General features: G+C 35.1%; 2 protein-coding genes across 3 annotated transcripts; one reads left to right on the forward strand and one right to left on the reverse strand.

Moving 5' to 3' along the window:
* Positions 1-977: 977 nt before the first annotated feature.
* Positions 978-3293, reverse strand: LOC109181294. Its single transcript, XM_019331047.1, has 6 exons — positions 2895-3293; positions 2748-2809; positions 2355-2410; positions 1754-2257; positions 1464-1629; positions 978-1242 (listed from the first exon to the last, which is right to left on the reverse strand). Exons 1-6 carry the CDS (start codon positions 3043-3045, stop codon positions 1081-1083), a joined length of 1101 nt encoding a protein of 366 aa, XP_019186592.1. The 5' UTR covers positions 3046-3293; the 3' UTR covers positions 978-1080.
* A 5773-nt stretch (positions 3294-9066) lies between these two features.
* On the forward strand, positions 9067-11192 carry LOC109181307 (extensin-2). Of its 2 annotated transcripts, none has more exons than XM_019331065.1 (2): positions 9067-10660; positions 10691-11192. In XM_019331065.1, the coding sequence occupies exons 1-2, from the start codon at positions 9143-9145 to the stop codon at positions 10748-10750; spliced, it is 1578 nt and encodes a 525-aa protein (XP_019186610.1). In that variant the 5' UTR covers positions 9067-9142; the 3' UTR covers positions 10751-11192. The 2 variants fall into 2 exon arrangements, with proteins under 2 accessions (XP_019186610.1, XP_019186604.1); XM_019331059.1 differs by having other exon boundaries at positions 9072-9262; positions 9293-11192.
* Positions 11193-19529: the final 8337 nt, after the last annotated feature.

The following is a 19529-nucleotide window of genomic DNA, read 5'->3' on the forward strand; positions in this document are numbered from 1 at the left end:
TGTATAGGGAAAGAGTTTTTTGCACTTTTAGTCCCACGACTATAGTGACACTGGCAGAATTGATCCACGACTTTTGAACCTTGCAATTTTAGTCCACGACTATTGTTTTTTTGCAAAAATGGTCCTTTCGGCCACTTTTCCGTCAAAATTTCACCGGAAAAAAAAAATTCTCTATTTTTAGCCGGGTTAAAATTGACATTTTACTTATCTAAAAAAATTAAAAGAAAAAAATTGATATTTGACTACATACAATATTACTGGGCTACATACTACTGCCCCAGGCGGCGAAGTTCCTGGAGTAGGTAGGGCTGTCAGTAAGCGGCTGAGCGGCCGTGGCATTCCCCGGGCTAGTTGGGTTATCCGGCAGCAGCATTGGAGTGGTACATGTACTCCGCTGCCTAGGGCAGTAGTATGTAGCCCAGTAATATTGTATGTAGTCAAATATCAATTTTTTTCTTTTAATTTTTTGAGATAAGTAAAATGTCAATTTTAACCCGACTAAAAATAGAGAATTTTTTTTTCCGGTGAAATTTTGACGGAAAAGTGGCTGGAAGGACCATTTTTGCAAAAAAACAATAGTCGTGGACTAAAATTGCAAGGTTCAAAAGTCGTGGATCAATTCTGCCAGTGTCACTATAGTCGTGGGACTAAAAGTGCAAAAAACTCTATAGGGAAATGGTTAAACGGGGGAGTAATGTACATGTTGGTCGAAGTACTAGTTGATAAGAGGAACGTCACCATTAGACATTTATGGGGTTGTCGTTATGGTCTACTTGTAGATATTTGTATGGTTGAAGTGGCAAAGTTAAATAAGACAAACAAAGCTGTCGCTGTCTTGTTGAGGTTGTTTTCTCTTTTTCCTTAACAAAAGAAACAAGGGTCAACAGAATCTTGATCGTCCGATTAAGAATTTTATTTCATAACAGAGATCTTGAGTACAAAATAATGTTCAAATTACAACTCATATGAGGATCTAATTGCCGACAATTTTAGTAACAGTTGTATAAAACAAGAATTGGGTATTTTTAATACAGAAAAGAATGAAAGAATGAAAAGAATAGATAATATTATTAACACATTTTAGCTTGAGAGTGTGCATGGCTTTAAGAACCAGAGGACATCTAGGCCTCTGCCTTCCCTTTCTGTGAGCATAGAAGAAACATGTCCTCCATGGTTGTTGCTCTTCTTCCCAGATCCATCTTTGCTGCTACCTTGTCTAAGCTCTTGCAGGATTCCTCTTTCCTACAATCATTTTATCGACAAAATTTACTCTGTTTATGTTAGGTAGCAACAACATTCATCTATCGTAGCATCGTAAAGCTTTCTTAAGTGTATACATGTTCATCGATTTATTGGAATCTTGGGAACTGAGGGGGGTGTAAGTTTTTAATTCTGGGTTGCTGCATTTAAGTCTACTTGACAAGTTGATGAAAGAAAGATTTTGATTTGAAATGAATGCATACTTGGGGTTTAGAACGAGGAGCGTTATGAGGAGTGCTGCCCTTGGTAGCTGAAAAACATTGAGGAGTTGGAGGAGAAGTCCGGATCTGCATCAAGCTCTCGTCTAAATTGCGTTTGATGTTCTTCACGTCTACTCTGATTGGGGTGTTTTCTGCATCGGCCTTTCTTCTGCTCAGATGATTAACGACACGTTAGACTTGTACTAAGACCAGAAAAAGTTCGATCATGGTAGCTTTTCAAGAATCAAACCAAAGATGAAACTATGCAGTGAAGAGAAGGGAAAAGAGTTTACAGCTTCTTTGTCTGCTTCTCTTTGCTCAACTCGAGCAATGGTTTCCTCTCCTTTTGTTTCTCATCCAAGCCTTCTATTTCATCACCAAAATGTGGTTTAACCTTCTGTTTATTCACCATTGTAGGAGTCCTTTCCACATTCTCGTTCTCAGCTCTCTCTTTCTCCCTAGCCCTCGAAGCCAATTTCTTCAACTCGTTGCAAAACTCCGAGACCTTGTTCATCAAACCACCACCGCCAAACAGATTTCTTGCAGATAGGGTACTCCTCAACCGCCGTGTTTGTTCCCTATACAAGGAGTTCTCTTCCACCGCCTCCCTCTCCATGCTCGATTTGATTGCCTCTTTGAGGACCTTAGCTTTTAACCGAGGAGGAGGGGTCATGAAGTTAGGGTTCTGATTCTCACTATCCCCAACCACAACCATCCTATTAGATTTCGCATCTTTGTTCAATGACATTACAGGTTGAAGAACTTGCCCTTTATTTTTCAAGCTGGCATCCCTGAAACTGCAAGTGAAATTGCATTTTAGATTCTCTAACTTTTTCTTCTGCTTAAATGTAATAAAATACCCTGCATAAAAATAGGGCATTTGCTATTTATTACCTTCTATTTCTCTCCCTGAGTGGAGGAATCTCAGAAACACTGGCTGTTCTTCGATGCTTTAAAACATAAAATTTGGAGAAAAATGTTAGAATTCATCTCTCAAAAGGGCCAAAAGAAAACAAGTTTGCCTGTATGTCAACATTATGATGAATTCTCTTATAATTGCTAATAAAAAGAAAAAAATGCAGAAAACTAGAGTTAATCTACCCCCAAACCCCAAACCCACACTCCTTGGCATCAAGATGTGATCTTTCACCAATTGAGAAGTGAAAGAGTTCAGATTCTTAAATCTTCTATGGAGTGAAATCAAAACAAGAAATCTAAGTTAAAGTTATTCATTTGGGCATTTCGTCGAAAACCAAAGAGGCAATGAACAGCAAGAAAAATATAAACCTCTAAGGTAGGCGTTACTGCTGCATTGTAAAAGTCTTCTACTGTCTTCGGGTGATTGCAATCTGCACAAGAAATTAAAAGGGGAAGTAAAGAATGAGTATATAATTGCTTAAACAAGTGTATAGAAGTGTTCGCCGGAGAGGTTACCGGGGCGGCAGAACCAAGCTTCGTCGTCGACGGCGGCGGCGTCGTCGGGGGCGGAGAAATCGACCCATTGAGGAGCATTGAAGTTTTCGAAGAGATCGTCTTTCACAAACCTGGAATCTAAGTTCTTCCAGTCGATTACAGCAACCTCCATTGTTGAAACTTTACAGATCAAAACTTCGTTATTTTGTGCAGATTACAGAGTAATATTGTTATATATCAGGGAAATGTTGGAGAGAGAGAGAGAGAGAGAGAGGCGAATCACGTGAGTGGCAACGTTGTATGTTATGGTCGTATGGAGGGAGCTGAGATGACCGTTACCTTCCGACTGGCTTTCTGACCGTTACACAAATTTGTTATTTAATGAATACAGTATTAAGGTTGCATTTTCTTCATATTATAACAATTTTTAATTTATAGGAAAAGTCAGTTACTACTCGATAATGTGTTGTCAGGAATCTAGTGACTACTCGAGAGTGCATTGTAAGGATTCTTATAGAAAATTAAATTTAAAACATTTTGATTACCAAATTAATGTCTGATCAATTTGACTGAAATTGTTCCCATATTATAACAATCTCATTTCACGTTTTTAGGATGTAGTATCACTTTTAATTGTTTGGAAGCAATAATGAGAAATTGAATTATAAAATCACATTATAACAATTTCACGTGTTTTCTTTGAAGAAATAATATCTTCCCTCATACCAAAAAGTTGATAAGAAGAAAAAAAAATATCTTTCTTTTAACTCTCCTTTTTGTTTTTGTTTTTTTTTTTTCTTTGTTTTTCATTGTCCATGTTTGATTGCTTGAAGGAGAATAAGTTTCTACATAAGGCTATTTGTATCTCTAATACTCTCTTACTTTTTTTAAACAGTATTACTATAATATTATTATACTATTTGTAATTCACTATTATTTTTTCTACATTTCTATAACCTCAACTTATTTTAAATTCATCATTGCTTCTGGGGATGAGGATGATAAGAAAAAGGTGATTGTTGTGCTTTAATTTGGGCGATTGGAAAGCCCGTAATGATAAAATATGAAACAACAAGCAATTCAGTGTGAATAATGATGTAAAAGCTTTAGCCTGCAATCTAGTGGAAGGCTAGAATTTGATGGGCGAGACCCTCCATCCCCGGCCCGACCCAACCATTGGAATCAGTCCATTAGGCATATGTTTTTTAGGATGTTGTGTCGGGTTGATGCTGATGTACTGTGTTCATAGACCAAAGGCATGCTTTCTTTGGTGTGGTTTTGCTTTTCTAGTAATGGTGATTTTTTGGCTATCAAAAATGGCCATTTGCAATGTCTTGATGATCCTCACATAGCGGAAGCATTAACAACTAAGGAAGCTTTATAATCGTTTAATGAGGATTACTGGCAACATATTTTGGTTGAAATGGATTGTCTTAACACGTTTGTCACCCTTGAATGCTCCATTCTTAAATTTTTCGTATGCGGGTTGTATTATTGAAATAGTGTCCTTTCAAATCTCTTTATATTTGTATTAAATTTCTGCAATATTAAGTTTTAATATTGCCATCTACCATATAGTGTGATGTCATCCTGATTACCATTTTAATTGGATGGTCATAGATTCAAACCCCGGTGGTGAAAATTTAGATTCTTTAAACTGAAAATGTTTGAGAAAATATAGAACAAATATAAAGAATCATGAATATTTCAAAAAAAGTTTCAATATTAAACTTTTACATTATTATATTTCTCTATTAAATTTCTGAATCTCTCTATTAATTTGGTTTTCGTTGCTCATGACAAATCTTAATTGATCTATAAACTATGAAAAAGACACATGTTGAAGATTATATTATGGCTTTTAGGCATCATGGCACCTTGATACATACATACATACATATATATATATATATATATATATATATATATATATATATATGAATATAGAACATGTTCTCTCTCAAATAATATGTCGTATTTAGGTCATGCTTTGACACAATAATTGAATGTTTTATTCATAGGATGCATGGTTAACCAATGACCCTTCGTTAGTTTGTTTAATTAGGGTGATTATGTCGAGGGTGCATAATATGGGGGTGGATACGATTCATGGAGTGATGTTCCGTAGCAGGGAAAACCGTGCTGGTGGAGTCCGACTTTAGGAAAAACGGTCTAGTGCATAGCAATTTTAAAAAGAATTATCATTACTGGTAGCATACGGTTTCTTTACATATTTTAAGAGTTAATTTAATGTGTATTGTGTATAATACAGTACCCATTCTTGTACAAAAGTAAACCCTAGATTTGACTCCTCCCTAACATTTAGAATATATTCATCTCCTTCCTCTTTCTACCCTATTTTTTTACCTTCAAATAGATTGTTCTATGGTCCCAGCCAAATATAAAAAATAGGAAAAAAATAGATTTGTGGTCTCAAAGCACAAAACAATAACCACCATTGTTGTTGTTTGGTTGTCGGTTACCAAAGCAGCCGGTGAAACCTCCAGGATCTTGCGGCGGCGAGAAATTTTTGCAACCATCTTTTGCACGCTAGTTTTTATTCAAAAACGAGGCAAGAAATCACGGTGGGGACATGCACCCCCACTCCCGACCTGTCCTATTTCATTGTCATCCTTAATTCTTTCTTGTATTTCATATTTCTTAAGTTAATAATATTATGTTTGAAGTTTCAACCAAAAAAAAAAAAAGCTTTAGATTAAATTTAATTTTTAAAAAAGTACAAAATTGTCAAAAAAAAGAGAGCCAAAAGTCTTGCAAACACAGTATAAGTAAAAATAAAACAAAGTATTATTTGGAGATTAGCAACTAAGTAGTTATTACTAGAACCTTATGGTAAAATTACAATTCTATTTTCAAAATTAATATAACAGCTATTCTGTGACTTGTTGTACAATTAAACACTAGAAAACGCCGCCGCCAGAACTTCATTTGATGTCTTCCATCTCCGGCAACAATAATAATGGGTCAATGGCAATAACCTAAACAAATAGTTAGACCATGGAAGACGGCCAATTGGCCACGCCATCGTCGCCGAGGAAGATGACGGGATGTGTATGACCTTTTCCCTCTTCTCTACAGTCTGCGATCATCGAGGATCAGAAGACGAAGTCTCATCGTCGCAAAAAAATAAATTCTGGAAATATGTGCGGCATCTTAAGGTACATCTTACGATGAATTTCCTTCGATTATATGTATTCTCCCTAAATTGGAATTTTTGCTTAGAGTTTGATGTGATTAGCCTGATCGACATTGAAGATGTTCGTCAGATTTCGTTGAGGCAATTCATCGAACACTTAAGGCTCAACAATGAATTTTTAGGCACTACAAGTTTATGATAGGTTAATTGCTTGAACTCAATTCATAGATTTAAGTGCTGATTGAATAAATCACTGCAATGACAAAGCATATATACTCACCAAAGAAATGCAGAAAAGGTCATAGGCTTCCCAGAGAAGAGGTAAAAGAAAGTGATGGTTATGCTGTTATTGCGTGCCGTAACACATCATTATATAAATATTTCCAAGTATTTTTAATGCACATTAAGACCATTTTAAGAAAAGTAAACAAAGATATATGTATGATCTGCACATTGCATTTTAGAAAAGGTCTATAATTAAGTGATGAAGACTTGTATAAACAACAAGGAGAGTTGTTTTAGGTCTTGACTTGGGTTAATCCATCCTCATAAGACCATTTCTTGGTTTTGCTAATGAGAAGGAAAATCAAGCCTGCTTAGTTTCGAGTCTTACTAAACTCTACCCTTTTGCGTACTAGAAGGGGAGTTCAACGTAACCCCAACTCTTACCCCATATCAAATTGATGAATCTCATTTCTAGATTGTTTGTGGTGGGGTACTTTTATGCACACCAGAAGGGTAGTCCAACCCCAACCCCATATCGAATTGGTGGAACTTATTTCTAAATTGTCTATGGTAATTAAGATTCAAATCCTTACCTTATTGTTGGAAGAAAATTTTAAATGCAACTGTTCATTCACTAGACCACTGTCATGTGGGCTACCATTTGCACCATTGAAAAGGATGCAAATGGCCATGTCAAATTATAATATGTATTTATTTATTATTTTATTAAAATAATGATTTATAAGGTTTGCGAATTTTACAAGCTTTGCAAACATTGTTTTTGGCAGCTTTTTATTGGTTTTTGTCAGCTTTGTCTTTTTTTTTTTTTTTTTATTGGTTTTTGTCAGCTTTGTCTTTTTTTTTTTTTTTTTTTTTTTTTTTTTTTTAAAAAAAAGTATTTTATTATTATTAGTTATATTATATTTTGAAAGTGAGTTAGAATTAAGGGATGTAGACACAATAGTGGTGAATTGCAAATAACAATAGGATTTGAAAATGAAAAAGTATGCTAGGAATGCATATAATCTAAGAACCTAACCTCCGAAAGCCATCTAAAGTTTCATTTATTTCAAATCTTAGATTTTTTATTTCTCCAATTTTCCATTCACTATTCTTTGCTTTCAAAAGAGAAATGCATTGTTAAAAACTTGGCATAAAAATGATAGGTGAGATCCATCAACAATTTAAGTTGGATCAAAGTGGATCCAATTCTCATAAGGAGATGGATTTTGCATATTTATGCACATAAAACAATAATGAGTGTGTGAATTGATTCTCAATAAATAAATAAATAAATAAATAAATAAATAAATAAATATATATATATATATATATATATATATATATATATATATATATATATATATATTAACCTCTTAGATTAATTAATTGATTGACATTTAAAAAAAAAAAAACTAAACATTTTCCTTAAAAATTTGGGTATAACTCAGAAAGTCAATGGCTTAGGTATGATAATTGTCAGTAATTTCCTTAGACGAATCAAGTCGAGTTTAAAACTTAAAACTAAGATAATAAATTGAGTTTAAACAATTTTAGGTAAGACACTTGAATCGAATCAATTTGAAAGAAATTTAAGAATAGTCTTGGTGAAAATTTCAATATTTTGTGATAAAAGGTGGAATAGTCCATCCCATGTGGGGTAAATTATGGTAACTTAACTGATCAAAAGAGGTTATATTTTTGCTTATTGTGCCTACGCACAAGGAGCCCCGCACATTTTGAGAGGTTGCTTCCACACTATTACTGACGAGACTTGATAATTGATCTCTTGTGACAAATTTTACCTCTGTACCCAGTTGAGCTACCAAGCAAGCAAAAAAATTTCAATATCTAATTTGGAAAGAAATTGTCTCCAAGCTAGGCTAACTGTAGAAAAAATGGCCTGAATAGAAAATGACACATTTAACATGGTTGTTGGGATATCAAATATGCTACTGTCAACAAGTAATTTTTATTGCAGCATGACAGTGTATGATTGAGCACCCCTAACAATATTTACCTTCTATAAATGATACTATATTGTCACCACTTGCAATTATCAAGTATACTTTATTTGGTAATTAAGTTGAAATTGCTATTAAAAAATTTAACAGCGGTGGAGCATTTGAAGATAGACAAGTGTTAAAACAAAATAATTAAAAAAAAAATGAAATACAATTAGACGTCCTCACATATCTCTAGAATCATGAACTTGGTAAACTTCTTCAAAAACAAAAATGTATTAACCTAACCAACTAAATGCCAAGACTTTATTGTAAACATGCCTCACCAACTACAACTTGTGGATTTGTGTCAAATGCGTTTGATTTGTCTTAAATACAAATCTTGTTGTTGAGCATAATATAATATAAAACATGAATGTGTACTCTAATTATTAGTTTAGTCTTTTTTAATTTAAGACGAAGTATATCATTCAATTTATATGAGTCACACACATGTAAAAAAATTGACTATCTTAAAAGGTAAAGTGTAATTCATGACTTTTAACACTTAACAGGCTCTTCCAACATTTTTTTTTTAAAAAAAAGATTGTCTATATATAATTACTAATTCCACGTATTTCATTGTCAATGCTATTTCATTATTAATGCTTCAGAATAATAAGCCAGTAGACTTTTAACATTCAAGGAATATACATCATCACAAAGAAAAATAAATATTTATATGATTATATTATTTATCACACGGCAAAAAGAGTTAAGAATAGATCAAATGCTGGCTGGCACTTGCATTTGTAAACCAATAGATGATGATGGCAAGTTGAACTCTTCAAAAATAAGTGGCGGTAACCATCTATATAAGGTTTAGAGTTTCTTGTTTTAGTTCCAAATCAAGAAAACCATAACTCATCTTGCCTTTGGTTGCCATGGCAAGGATCATGAAAGCACAGCCATGGGCTGTGATGGCTGCACTGGTTCTTTTGGCAGCTTTGAAAGTTAATGGTGATGAGACCTATTCGCCGCCTTACGAGTACAAGTCCCCCCCTCCGCCATATGTTTACAAATCACCTCCTCCGCCTCCTTACAAGTATGAGTCACCACCGCCGCCTCCTTATAAGTATGAGTCGCCACCACCGCCTCCTTATAAGTATGAGTCACCACCACCGCCGCCTTACAAGTATAAGTCACCACCACCTCCACCATACAAGTATGAGTCACCACCGCCCCCTCCTTACAAGTATGAGTCACCACCACCACCTCCTTACAAATATAAGTCACCACCACCTCCTCCATACAAGTATGAATCACCACCGCCTCCTCCTTACAAGTATGAGTCACCACCGCCTCCACCATACAAGTATGAATCACCACCGCCTCCTCCTTACAAGTATGAGTCACCACCGCCACCTCCTTACAAATATAAGTCACCACCACCTCCACCATACAAGTATGAATCACCACCCCCTCCTCCTTACAAGTATGAGTCACCACCACCTCCACCATACAAGTATAAGTCACCACCACCTCCGCCATACAAGTATGAGTCACCACCGCCACCTCCTTACAAATATGAGTCACCACCACCTCCACCATACAAGTATGAATCACCACCACCACCTCCTTACAAATATAAGTCACCACCACCTCCACCATACAAGTATGAGTCACCACCGCCACCTCCTTACAAATATAAGTCACCACCACCTCCGCCATACAAGTATGAATCACCACCGCCTCCTCCTTACAAGTATGAGTCACCACCACCTCCACCATACAAGTATGAGTCACCACCACCACCTCCTTACAAGTATGAGTCACCACCACCTCCACCATACAAATATGAATCACCACCACCGCCACCTTACAAGTATAAATCACCACCACCCCCTCCTTACAAGTATGAGTCACCACCCCCTCCACCATACAAGTATGAGTCACCACCACCACCTCCTTACAAATACAAGTCACCACCTCCTCCACCATACAAGTATGAGTCACCGCCACCACCTCCTTACAAGTATGAGTCGCCACCGCCACCACCTTATGTCTACAAGTCACCACCCCCTCCACCTTACAAATATGAGTCACCACCTCCACCTCCTTACCTCTACAAGTCACCACCACCTCCACCTTACAAATATGAGTCACCACCACCACCTCCTTACAAGTATGAGTCGCCACCGCCACCACCTTATGTCTACAAGTCACCACCCCCTCCACCTTACAAATACGAGTCACCACCTCCACCTCCTTACCTCTACAAGTCACCACCACCCCCACCTTACAAATATGAGTCACCACCACCACCACCTTACAAGTATGAGTCACCTCCACCTCCTCCTTATGTCTATAAATCACCACCGCCACCTCCTTACAAGTACGAGTCACCACCACCTCCTCCTTATGTCTACAAGTCACCCCCTCCCCCACCTTACAAGTATGAGTCACCACCACCCCCACCTTACGTTTACAAATCACCACCTCCGCCTCCTTACAAATATGAGTCACCACCACCTCCAACATACTACAAGTAAACCATCACATATCACCTCAAAGCAATGCACCATTTCTTGTCTGTGTAAGCCAACATCTTAGACCTCTCTCACCTGAAGAACTCGCATTCGTGCGACCATGCGAGGACGAAGATGGATGAATAAGTTAGAATTAGATGTTTTATTTTGTGATTTCAATCTTCATAAATAATTCCTCATTTCTATTATTGTACTTTAATTTGGATGTCTGTTAAAATAAGATGCTTCTCTTAATGGTGTTTCATACTATACATATCTCTGATCCAGCCTTTGTTGCCTGTAAATTAGAGCGAAATGAACCTATTTTGGTCTGTTGGAACAATCTAGGGAGAAGTAATTTGATTAATTAGTTCCTCTTTATAGGGGTTACTTAGTTCTTCATTGCTTCTGATTATGTTGTAATAAATTGTTTTACATGCTACATGGTACATGTATTGTCTGAATAGCATACATATCTTTCTTAATAAAATCCACACCTCAAAATTAAAGATAAGACTAATCTAATCGAGTTGTATACACATTGGTTTGAACCCTTAATGGCGTAACCACATACTTAAGTGATTCAAACTCTTTTTACTTGAGTTACTACCTTTTAATTAAATACCTCATATTTTACTCATAACTCATGATTAAAGTAAATTATATCGTGGACCATGATCTACATTGTACAGTGAACTATTGATATATGTTATACTGCATGTTCATTTTTAGTGTACTATAGGTGCATTTTGTTTTTACCTAAAAAAATGAATCTACAGTACACTAAAAATGAACTTATATCGAAGTGTAATGAATTGAAACTACTAAAAATGAACCCACAATATATTAAAAATGAACTTGTATGTCAGTGGTCCACCTTGCAATGTGGACCATGCTTGGTTCACGATATAACGTTTGCATGATTATATCAAAGGCCTCACTAGACAGGCCAAAACCATTAATTATATTATTTTCTTCTGCCCGGGCACAACTCAATTGGTTAACCAACTAAAAACAAATTCATAAATTTTGCTTTGCTAGCAGTCACAAAGTGCAAGGTTCGAGTCTTACCGATAATCAAAAAGAAAAGTATAGATTTGACATTGTTATAAGTACTACTTAGTACAAGCATTTGTGGATGGAAATGTTATTCCACCCCCCACCCTCCTCTCACATTGCCCACCTCCAAAGTTTCTCTTAATATTTTTTCTCTATGATATGACTTATATTTATTGGGTATTATGAATTTATTGATATAACATATTGTTAATTAAATACTAAATTAACCAATTAGCTACACCAAGAAAGAAAGTAAGAGGGAAATTTTAGAAAAGGTGAAAAATATCACTTTTTTTAGAATTTACTTTTTCTACCTCTCTCTAAGACAGAAGCGGTTGTAGATCTATTAAGGTACAAATTTATTATATTATTTTTCTAGATGATAAGGCTTGACAAATTGAATTTAATGTGAGAATGTGTGCATGGTTGTTGGTTGAAAGTGGAGTAATACCAATCAGAATACAGTGCAGCTAGAGTATCACTTTCATTGACTTATTCTTGAGTAGTAAAATATTAATTGTCAATAATGAGTCTAACATTAATTATTAATTAATTAATTAAGAAACATTAACGTGACGAGAAGCTTGATGGACCAACAACGAGAGATTCCCTCCTAATATAATGATGATATATGATATTAATTTTAAGAGTTTTACGACGCCTATTTTTATAAGCCTCCCTCCATCATGAAGTTTTAAATCTGGTTTATTAAGGAAATTGTCTATTGACCTTTTTGATTTGAACTAATCAGCTATGGATCCGGACAACTTAAAATGATTTACTTCATTGTAATCATTTGCCGAATGAGATCACAAGTGAATTTCACCTCAAACGCATCTTCAGATAGCAGTTGTGGACTTTCTTGTAAATTAAAAGATTCATGAGAAATTCAATTCTCTCATAATACAATGATGATATAATACTAATTATATATATAAGTTTAAACTCCAAATTTAAGGGTCATTTATTGCTCTTGCCCTAGAGACTGGTGAATGGGGTAAATATTGGAATGTGTCTCAACTAGTCAACATGCCTTTAAATGATTATACACTAGTGTCCACAACAAGACCAAATTCATACTTCTTTTTTTGGTCTTTCATAGAATTTAAACTATACACGTTGTAACTGCTAACAAAACAAAACTTATAACGTTATTTTGATTGATTGATGGATCATTTGAGTTGTCTGGGGCGTTAATACTAATTGTATGACATTTACGATATGAATTTTTCATTTTAATCATTATTTTTTATGTGATGATTTCCAACTAGTGTTAAGGGAAAGTTTATTATTCTTCTTCTTCTTCCCCTTTCACTGAATCAACGAAAGACATGTGATAGGACTATGTATTTTGTGGTAATATGTATTATATCACTTAATTCCATTTAATTATTTTTTAAAGAAAATTTTTATATTTAAAAAAATAAGTAAAATTAAAGACAAAAATTAACACCGTAAAACTAAATGTCCATTAAGACTGTTGGGATAATGGTATTGGGCAATTCCTAGAGGCCCAATCATTTATGAAAAGGCCGATAAGGAGATATCTATGTTTTGTTTGACTCGGCCCATTAATTTTTACCGACCGTGTTGGTTTAGCCCAGTTACGTAAACCCGATCATGTAAAGTTACGAAAATAACCTTGACAAAAATTTCATTAAAGAAAAGATCGTATTTTGACCCCTTAATTGTTCTACCTTGTGCAATTTAGTTTTTATTTTTTTTTATTTTTTATTTTTTTTTATTTTTAAGTGTCAATTTAATAATAATAATAATAATCTATCTATTGTTATAATAGTTGACATTTGGTTGGGAGGAATGAATTAAAGGGGAAATGAATTGTAATTTCGAAGAAAAAAATGAAAAAAAAATAGAAATTCAAATTCTATTGTTTATTAGGGACTAAGGAAGAATAGAATTACTGGGAATTAAAAGAGAAAAAGTGATATAAAGACTAAAATATCATTTTGTAATAATAATAATAACCAACAACAATTTTGTCAATTTACTCATTTTTCATTTCTCTGAATTACAATTCATTAGAGGGGGAATGGAGGGGAGCTATGAATTTCAATTCAATAGTTTGAGGGATTGGAATTGCAATTCCTTCAAACAAAACAATGTAATTTTGTACGAGCTTAAATGTGCCTTCTATAGTTATGGTCTGTTCAGGATACTTCGTGGTCCGACAAATAAAGAATGCAGTTTTGTATGTCAAAGAATTACAATTATGTTCTACTAAACAAGCTGTTGGTCTTTCTACTAACGGAAGTCACAAAAAAACATCTAATACTAAATTAAAGTTTTTAAAGGATTATTTTGAAATTTCACTCATTTTCTATCTAACAATCCCTATAAGCAAGCATTAGCAACTTGGCCTTACAAAAACCTATTACTGAATGCTTTCCGTGACTTAATTCCTTAGCTTCATTTAGCATATGAATCATATTTGCAACTCTATGATGAACAATGTGGAACTATTTTGAGACTTTGTCAATGTATTAGAACGTCACGAGTTCGATTTGATCTTTTTGACACCCTGATGATCAAGCGCGTTGCACAAGTCAAATCTTCATAGTACAATTTACTTCTTCTGTGTAGTTTATGGACGGTTACAAATGAGTAAAGTTTATCCCGTGTACACCATCGAATAATGACAGCGGGTCTCCTTCTTTACCCAAAAACAAAAAAAAAAAAAAAAAACAAAAAAACAAAAAAGAGGTAGGAAAATTACAAAAATGCCCCTGAAAGATCTCTCTCTCTCTCTTAATTAAAGAGATTAAAAATAGTTGTTTAAGATTCAGATGAGAGCAGCTGACACTATTCACACGTACTGTTGATCCGGGTATGTATAGTATATCAGATCAGAGAGCTGCAGCTTAATTACTGCTTAATCTGCTCCTTTATGACTACTTTCTCAACATTAAAGATGATGACAACTTAACTTTGTTGTTCCCACTTTATAGTCCCACCGCCTGCTATCTTAATCTCACACCTACTGTTTAATGCTCTGTATACACAACATAATTATCATTAATCTTCTTACAAAAACAGTACTATACGTACGTACAGCACCTTATATATATATGTGTATGTATATACAAGTTCATGGTTCAGTGGATATGGATAGCAGTGGGATCTTCCCAGGGGCTGCAAACATTTGAAGTTACACATAAATGTGGGTGTAGGCCCGGGAGATTGCTTGGTGGGCATCCAAGGTGCAGCAGGAGATGGAGGTGACATCGCTTTCATGCAGGTTAGATGTATGTATAGGTTTAAACCCTAAATTTGCGGGCCCCTCACTCCCTGTTTCGATGATTCTGAGAGGATGTAAATCATGTAATGTGTCTCAGTGATTCTGAATTTGAGTGTTTGTTTATTGTAATTTGTTTAGGGCTGAAAATCTTTTGAAAGTATTTATTGGGTGGTTATATTCACGCTCAACCTTTCGATCATTGAATTATGTCCCGAGCAGTTTGTAGGGGGAGCAGAGATGGATTGGAGGGGGAAATATGGGTGATAATAAAGATTGGGTGACATCAAGATTATACATGAACAGTGATTCCCAATCATTTGTTGTTAACAAATTTTTTTAACTTTCACATTTAACATCATCATTAACCCTCCATTGTCATGTCCCTTTCATCCCTCCCTGCTTGCCTGCTCCCATACTCAAAGCTTGCCCTACTCTCTCTCTCTCTCTCTCTCACCCCCCCCCCCCACCCCCCTCTCTCTCTCTCTCTCTCTCTCTCTCTTTCTATGGATATCCAGGCAGCAACTCAAGCGAATCTAGCAATTATGAATTATAGCCGACTCGAGACAGCCTTATCTAAGTTGGTGCGTGCATGGTAACTACAAAGTTCAAAGTTCAAAGTTCGAACAGCTCTGATGAGAGTTGTTAATTGATCATCTTAGTTTAAGCTAATTAGCTATAAACAACTTATATGTTGTTTTACCTCTTTGTAGTGGCTTACTTAAATCGCACTTTAAATAGTCGCCGTTGCAAGGTTTTTTTTAAACTAAAAATTATAGCGGACATTAAATTTAGAAAATCGAGGCGAGATATCTAGAGTCAATTTTCATAAGTGATGCTAGATGTCTTTAAAAGTGTTTTCCATCCACCAATTCCTGTTAGCTTCACACAAGTAATACTTACTTTTAAATATGGAAAATTGATATATTTAGTCCTTTAAGTAATAATTATACAAAAACATAGCAAACTTTTTCCTTAAATTATTGTTACATACAATCACTTTTAGTCATTAAGTTATTCTTAAAGTAGCGAAATTGTTCCAAACTTTAATAGAAATATCTTTATAATTTTGTCATGGCAGATTTTTTACAAGACATAATAAAAGGTAACATCTTTGTTATAAATGTTATGGGACAAAATCGTCATTTTAAAAATGACCCTGTAATTAGAATTGCAAGAATAATTTAAAAGTGGAATTCACAATTTGTTTAAGTGACCAAAAAAATTTAGAACCATTACCTAAAGATGTAAATTAGATAAATTCTGCTCCTATCTAACTGTAAACTTGATTAAAAGACTATTAATAAGAATTAAACTTGTAATTTTTATAGTAAAAATGGTAAAAGAGAAACACCCTATTAGCATAGATTGAAGAAGTAGTGGGATTTGGTGTTCCTAGGATTTCCAAAAGGGGAGGCATGTGAAATGGGGTTTTGAGACCACCGGTTGCATGAACACACATAAATAATTATTAAACAAAGAAAGTGGGAAAGAAACTAAGGTTGTCTTGAGCATAGGGGGGGTGATTATTGGAAACCCAAAAATGGCTCAATTCCATATACAAGTACCAACCACTATATATACTATATATACATCACACTCGTGCGTTCTTGAATGAATCAAAAGGCACGAATGAAACTAAACCTGGTCAAAAACAACGACTTCTCCTACCAATTTTTGTTTGATTATTTCGAGTTTAATCGAATCTGAATTCACTTGGGAAATGAGATTATTGCTTATTTTATTATTATAACCAATACAATATTTGAACCGCTCAATTGACTAATTGAGTTATATTTTGTGATTTATCTTTTCTACTAATGCTCAAGATAGAAGTGGTGATATGCCTTTAAGTTAGGGTTCAAACTTATACAAATAATTCCGGCTAACCAAGTTGGTCAGACTGTTTGTTTGGTAACTACAAAGTTACAAGTTCTACTCCTAATGAGAACAGTTTATTGGCCTTCTTGATTTGAGCCGGTCAACTATGAGCAACTTAGGCTGATTTTTCTCCTTATAGTTCTTTGACGGTTAAGGTCACAAGATGAGGTTTACTCAAGTGTGCACCTGAATAATGATTGTGAATTTCTCTTCGAATGTACAGGCCAATTATTAGTTTAGATATTTAATAGAAAGTTAAAGAAAGAACTAACTCATCATCAGGTGAATTTTTATGTAAGTGGTGCCAAACTATATTTCACTAGTACGTGTACATAATAATGATAGTATGGAGCTTGCAAGCTGGGATTTGTGGTGAGGGATGAAAGGAGAATATCTGCAAGGTGGGGTTGGAAATGTCATAATTATATAATTGGAGTAAGTTCTAAATCAGTGTAAGACACACTTTTTCATATTATTAGGATTAGTAATTGAAACCCGCACGGACTTAGATCAATTGTTTAGTGGGCAGTATTTGAGAAAAGAGACTAATGTTCAAATTTTGGTAGTAACAGTGTGGGAATTATGTCTAAAGTGGACAAATTCTTTGTGCCCCTATTAGGGAGAAGGATTAGTAATTGATAGCCGCCCTAAAATTTGGTCATGCTAACACACTGCCTCTTAAAAATGTCTTTCTTTGTGAACTATAACTTTTAGTGTAGTGGTAAGAACTTGATCCTAATAAATGATGGGTACTATCTAGGCCGACATACACTCAAAATTTATTCTTAAGATAGTTATAAATGAAGTTTATAATTGAATTCTTTGTTACCCTAGTTAAGTTGGGGGTCCATCCACTTGAGCAAATGACCCAAAACGTACACTGTTTAGAACACATACAACTACAGTTTGTCACATGTGACCTAAATCTTTAGGATCCAAGTTGTCTCCATAGTTAGCTAGCTTGCAAACCTCCATCTCTTGGCTCATAATAAATCACTCAAACCATGACACTGATTTCACAGCAAACTCCAATCTTCTACCCTACCCTCCACTCCCCTTCCGGGACATTGATAGAAATAGGTGTTTTACAATAAGTCACGATTAAAATAAGAAGCTAAGATTATATTTTACACATTTAAAGGCAAATAAATTTGGTTTGAAAAATGGGTTTGAGTCCAACTTTTCAAAATGCATTTTATTTCATGTTATTTTTAAAATCTCATTTCTGACTTAAAAAAAAAAAAAAAAATGTCAAACGGAAATACGTTTGGTTTAAATTAAATATGAGTTCATCAATGGGAGTATCTCAATTGTTAGAATTAAATAATTACCACTGTGCGAAAAGTTATAATGGGTAGTAAAAGTGTTTCTTAATTTTCTTATATTTGCGATGCTAAACTTGACCCTCCAAAGCTCTCCCAATATACATGATGTCATCCTCTTAGCTTCATACAATAGGCAAAAATGTATTTTTCAAATTAGTTTTGTCTAAAAATATCTCAATTTCTGTATGGAACTATTGAAAAATGTCTACTTCACTTTCTACTATGCAAGTTGTTGGGCAGGGGCCGGTAAAGGGCCACGTTCATCTATTGGTGGTTAGGGGGATTGTTAGGCGGAGGCCAACGAATGACCAAGTCCAGCACCCTACCTTTCGAAAATGTGATGATGGTGTATAAGGAAATAAAGTAGCGACTTCGCTACTAGCTATAGTTTTTGGCGTAATGGTAAGCACTTAATCCTAAAAAGTGGTATCAAAGCAAAGTCACATGAGGTGCTGGGAGGGGGAATTGTTGAGTGGAGATCAGTAAAGGGTCAAGTTCATCAATTGATGACTAAGGGGATTGTTGGGCGGAAGTCGGTGAATGGCCAAGTCTAGCACCATGCCTCTCAAAACTGTGATGGCAGCCTATAAGAAAATAAAATTCTGCCCAACCCTTGCATATAGGAGTCAGCGTCACATTCCAATAAGGGTACAACTGTCAGGCTCACATTGCATGTTGTCATCCTCAACTTCTCAACATCTACGCATTTCTTATACTTGCATAGCAGTTCAGTCATCACCATGTTTTGATGGCAGGATATTAGATTCGACTCTCCATATAGTTACCCATCATACTATTAGTTATAAATTTTGGTATAATGATAAACACTTATATTTATAATTATCTTGTTCACTTTATTTGATCTGAGATGCAGACCGGACATGTGCATGAAAGGTTAGAGGATGGAGAAAACTAGTTTTGTTGCGCCGCTTGCCATCGCTGTCGTTGCAGGCTTCATGGCCTGCATTCATCACATCTACACCATATGTATGTGTATATATATAATTTAGCTTCATCATCCCTTTCCTCTCCTTTTCAAGCTTTACTTTTCAGGTCGCTCCAAGCCTCGAAAGGGTGCTTTGGACCATCCATTAACCACTCTCTTTCTCTCTCTATCCATCCATCTATAATATTATCCAAATATAATGCTAGCATAGCATATATGTATGCTCACAAATAGGCCTAGCTAGCTAGAATCTTCATGAATTCCATCAAGTTGATAGGAAGGATAACTCATTATTGGCTAAAATATCAATTTAGTCATCAAGTTGATAGGAAGGATAAC

The sequence above is a fragment of the Ipomoea nil genome, unplaced genomic scaffold, assembly GCF_001879475.1.
Source record: "Ipomoea nil cultivar Tokyo-kokei standard unplaced genomic scaffold, Asagao_1.1 scaffold0188, whole genome shotgun sequence".
Lineage (NCBI taxonomy): Eukaryota > Viridiplantae > Streptophyta > Magnoliopsida > Solanales > Convolvulaceae > Ipomoea > Ipomoea nil.

What these genes read in the sequence shown, in the direction of transcription:
- LOC109181307 (XM_019331065.1), top strand. Translation starts at nt 9,143, where the DNA reads ATGGCAAGGATCATGAAAGCACAGCCATGGGCTGTGATGGCTGCACTG. An exon ending in CCCCACCTTACAAGTATGAG is followed by an intron (nt 10,661 to 10,690) that starts TCACCACCACCC and finishes TACGTTTACAAA; the next exon opens with TCACCACCTCCGCCTCCTTA.
- LOC109181294 (XM_019331047.1), bottom strand. Translation starts at nt 3,045, where the DNA reads ATGGAGGTTGCTGTAATCGACTGGAAGAACTTAGATTCCAGGTTTGTG. An exon ending in CTCAGGGAGAGAAATAGAAG is followed by an intron (nt 2,258 to 2,354) that starts GTAATAAATAGC and finishes TTTCACTTGCAG; the next exon opens with TTTCAGGGATGCCAGCTTGA. An exon ending in GAGAAGCAGACAAAGAAGCT is followed by an intron (nt 1,630 to 1,753) that starts GTAAACTCTTTT and finishes TCATCTGAGCAG; the next exon opens with AAGAAAGGCCGATGCAGAAA.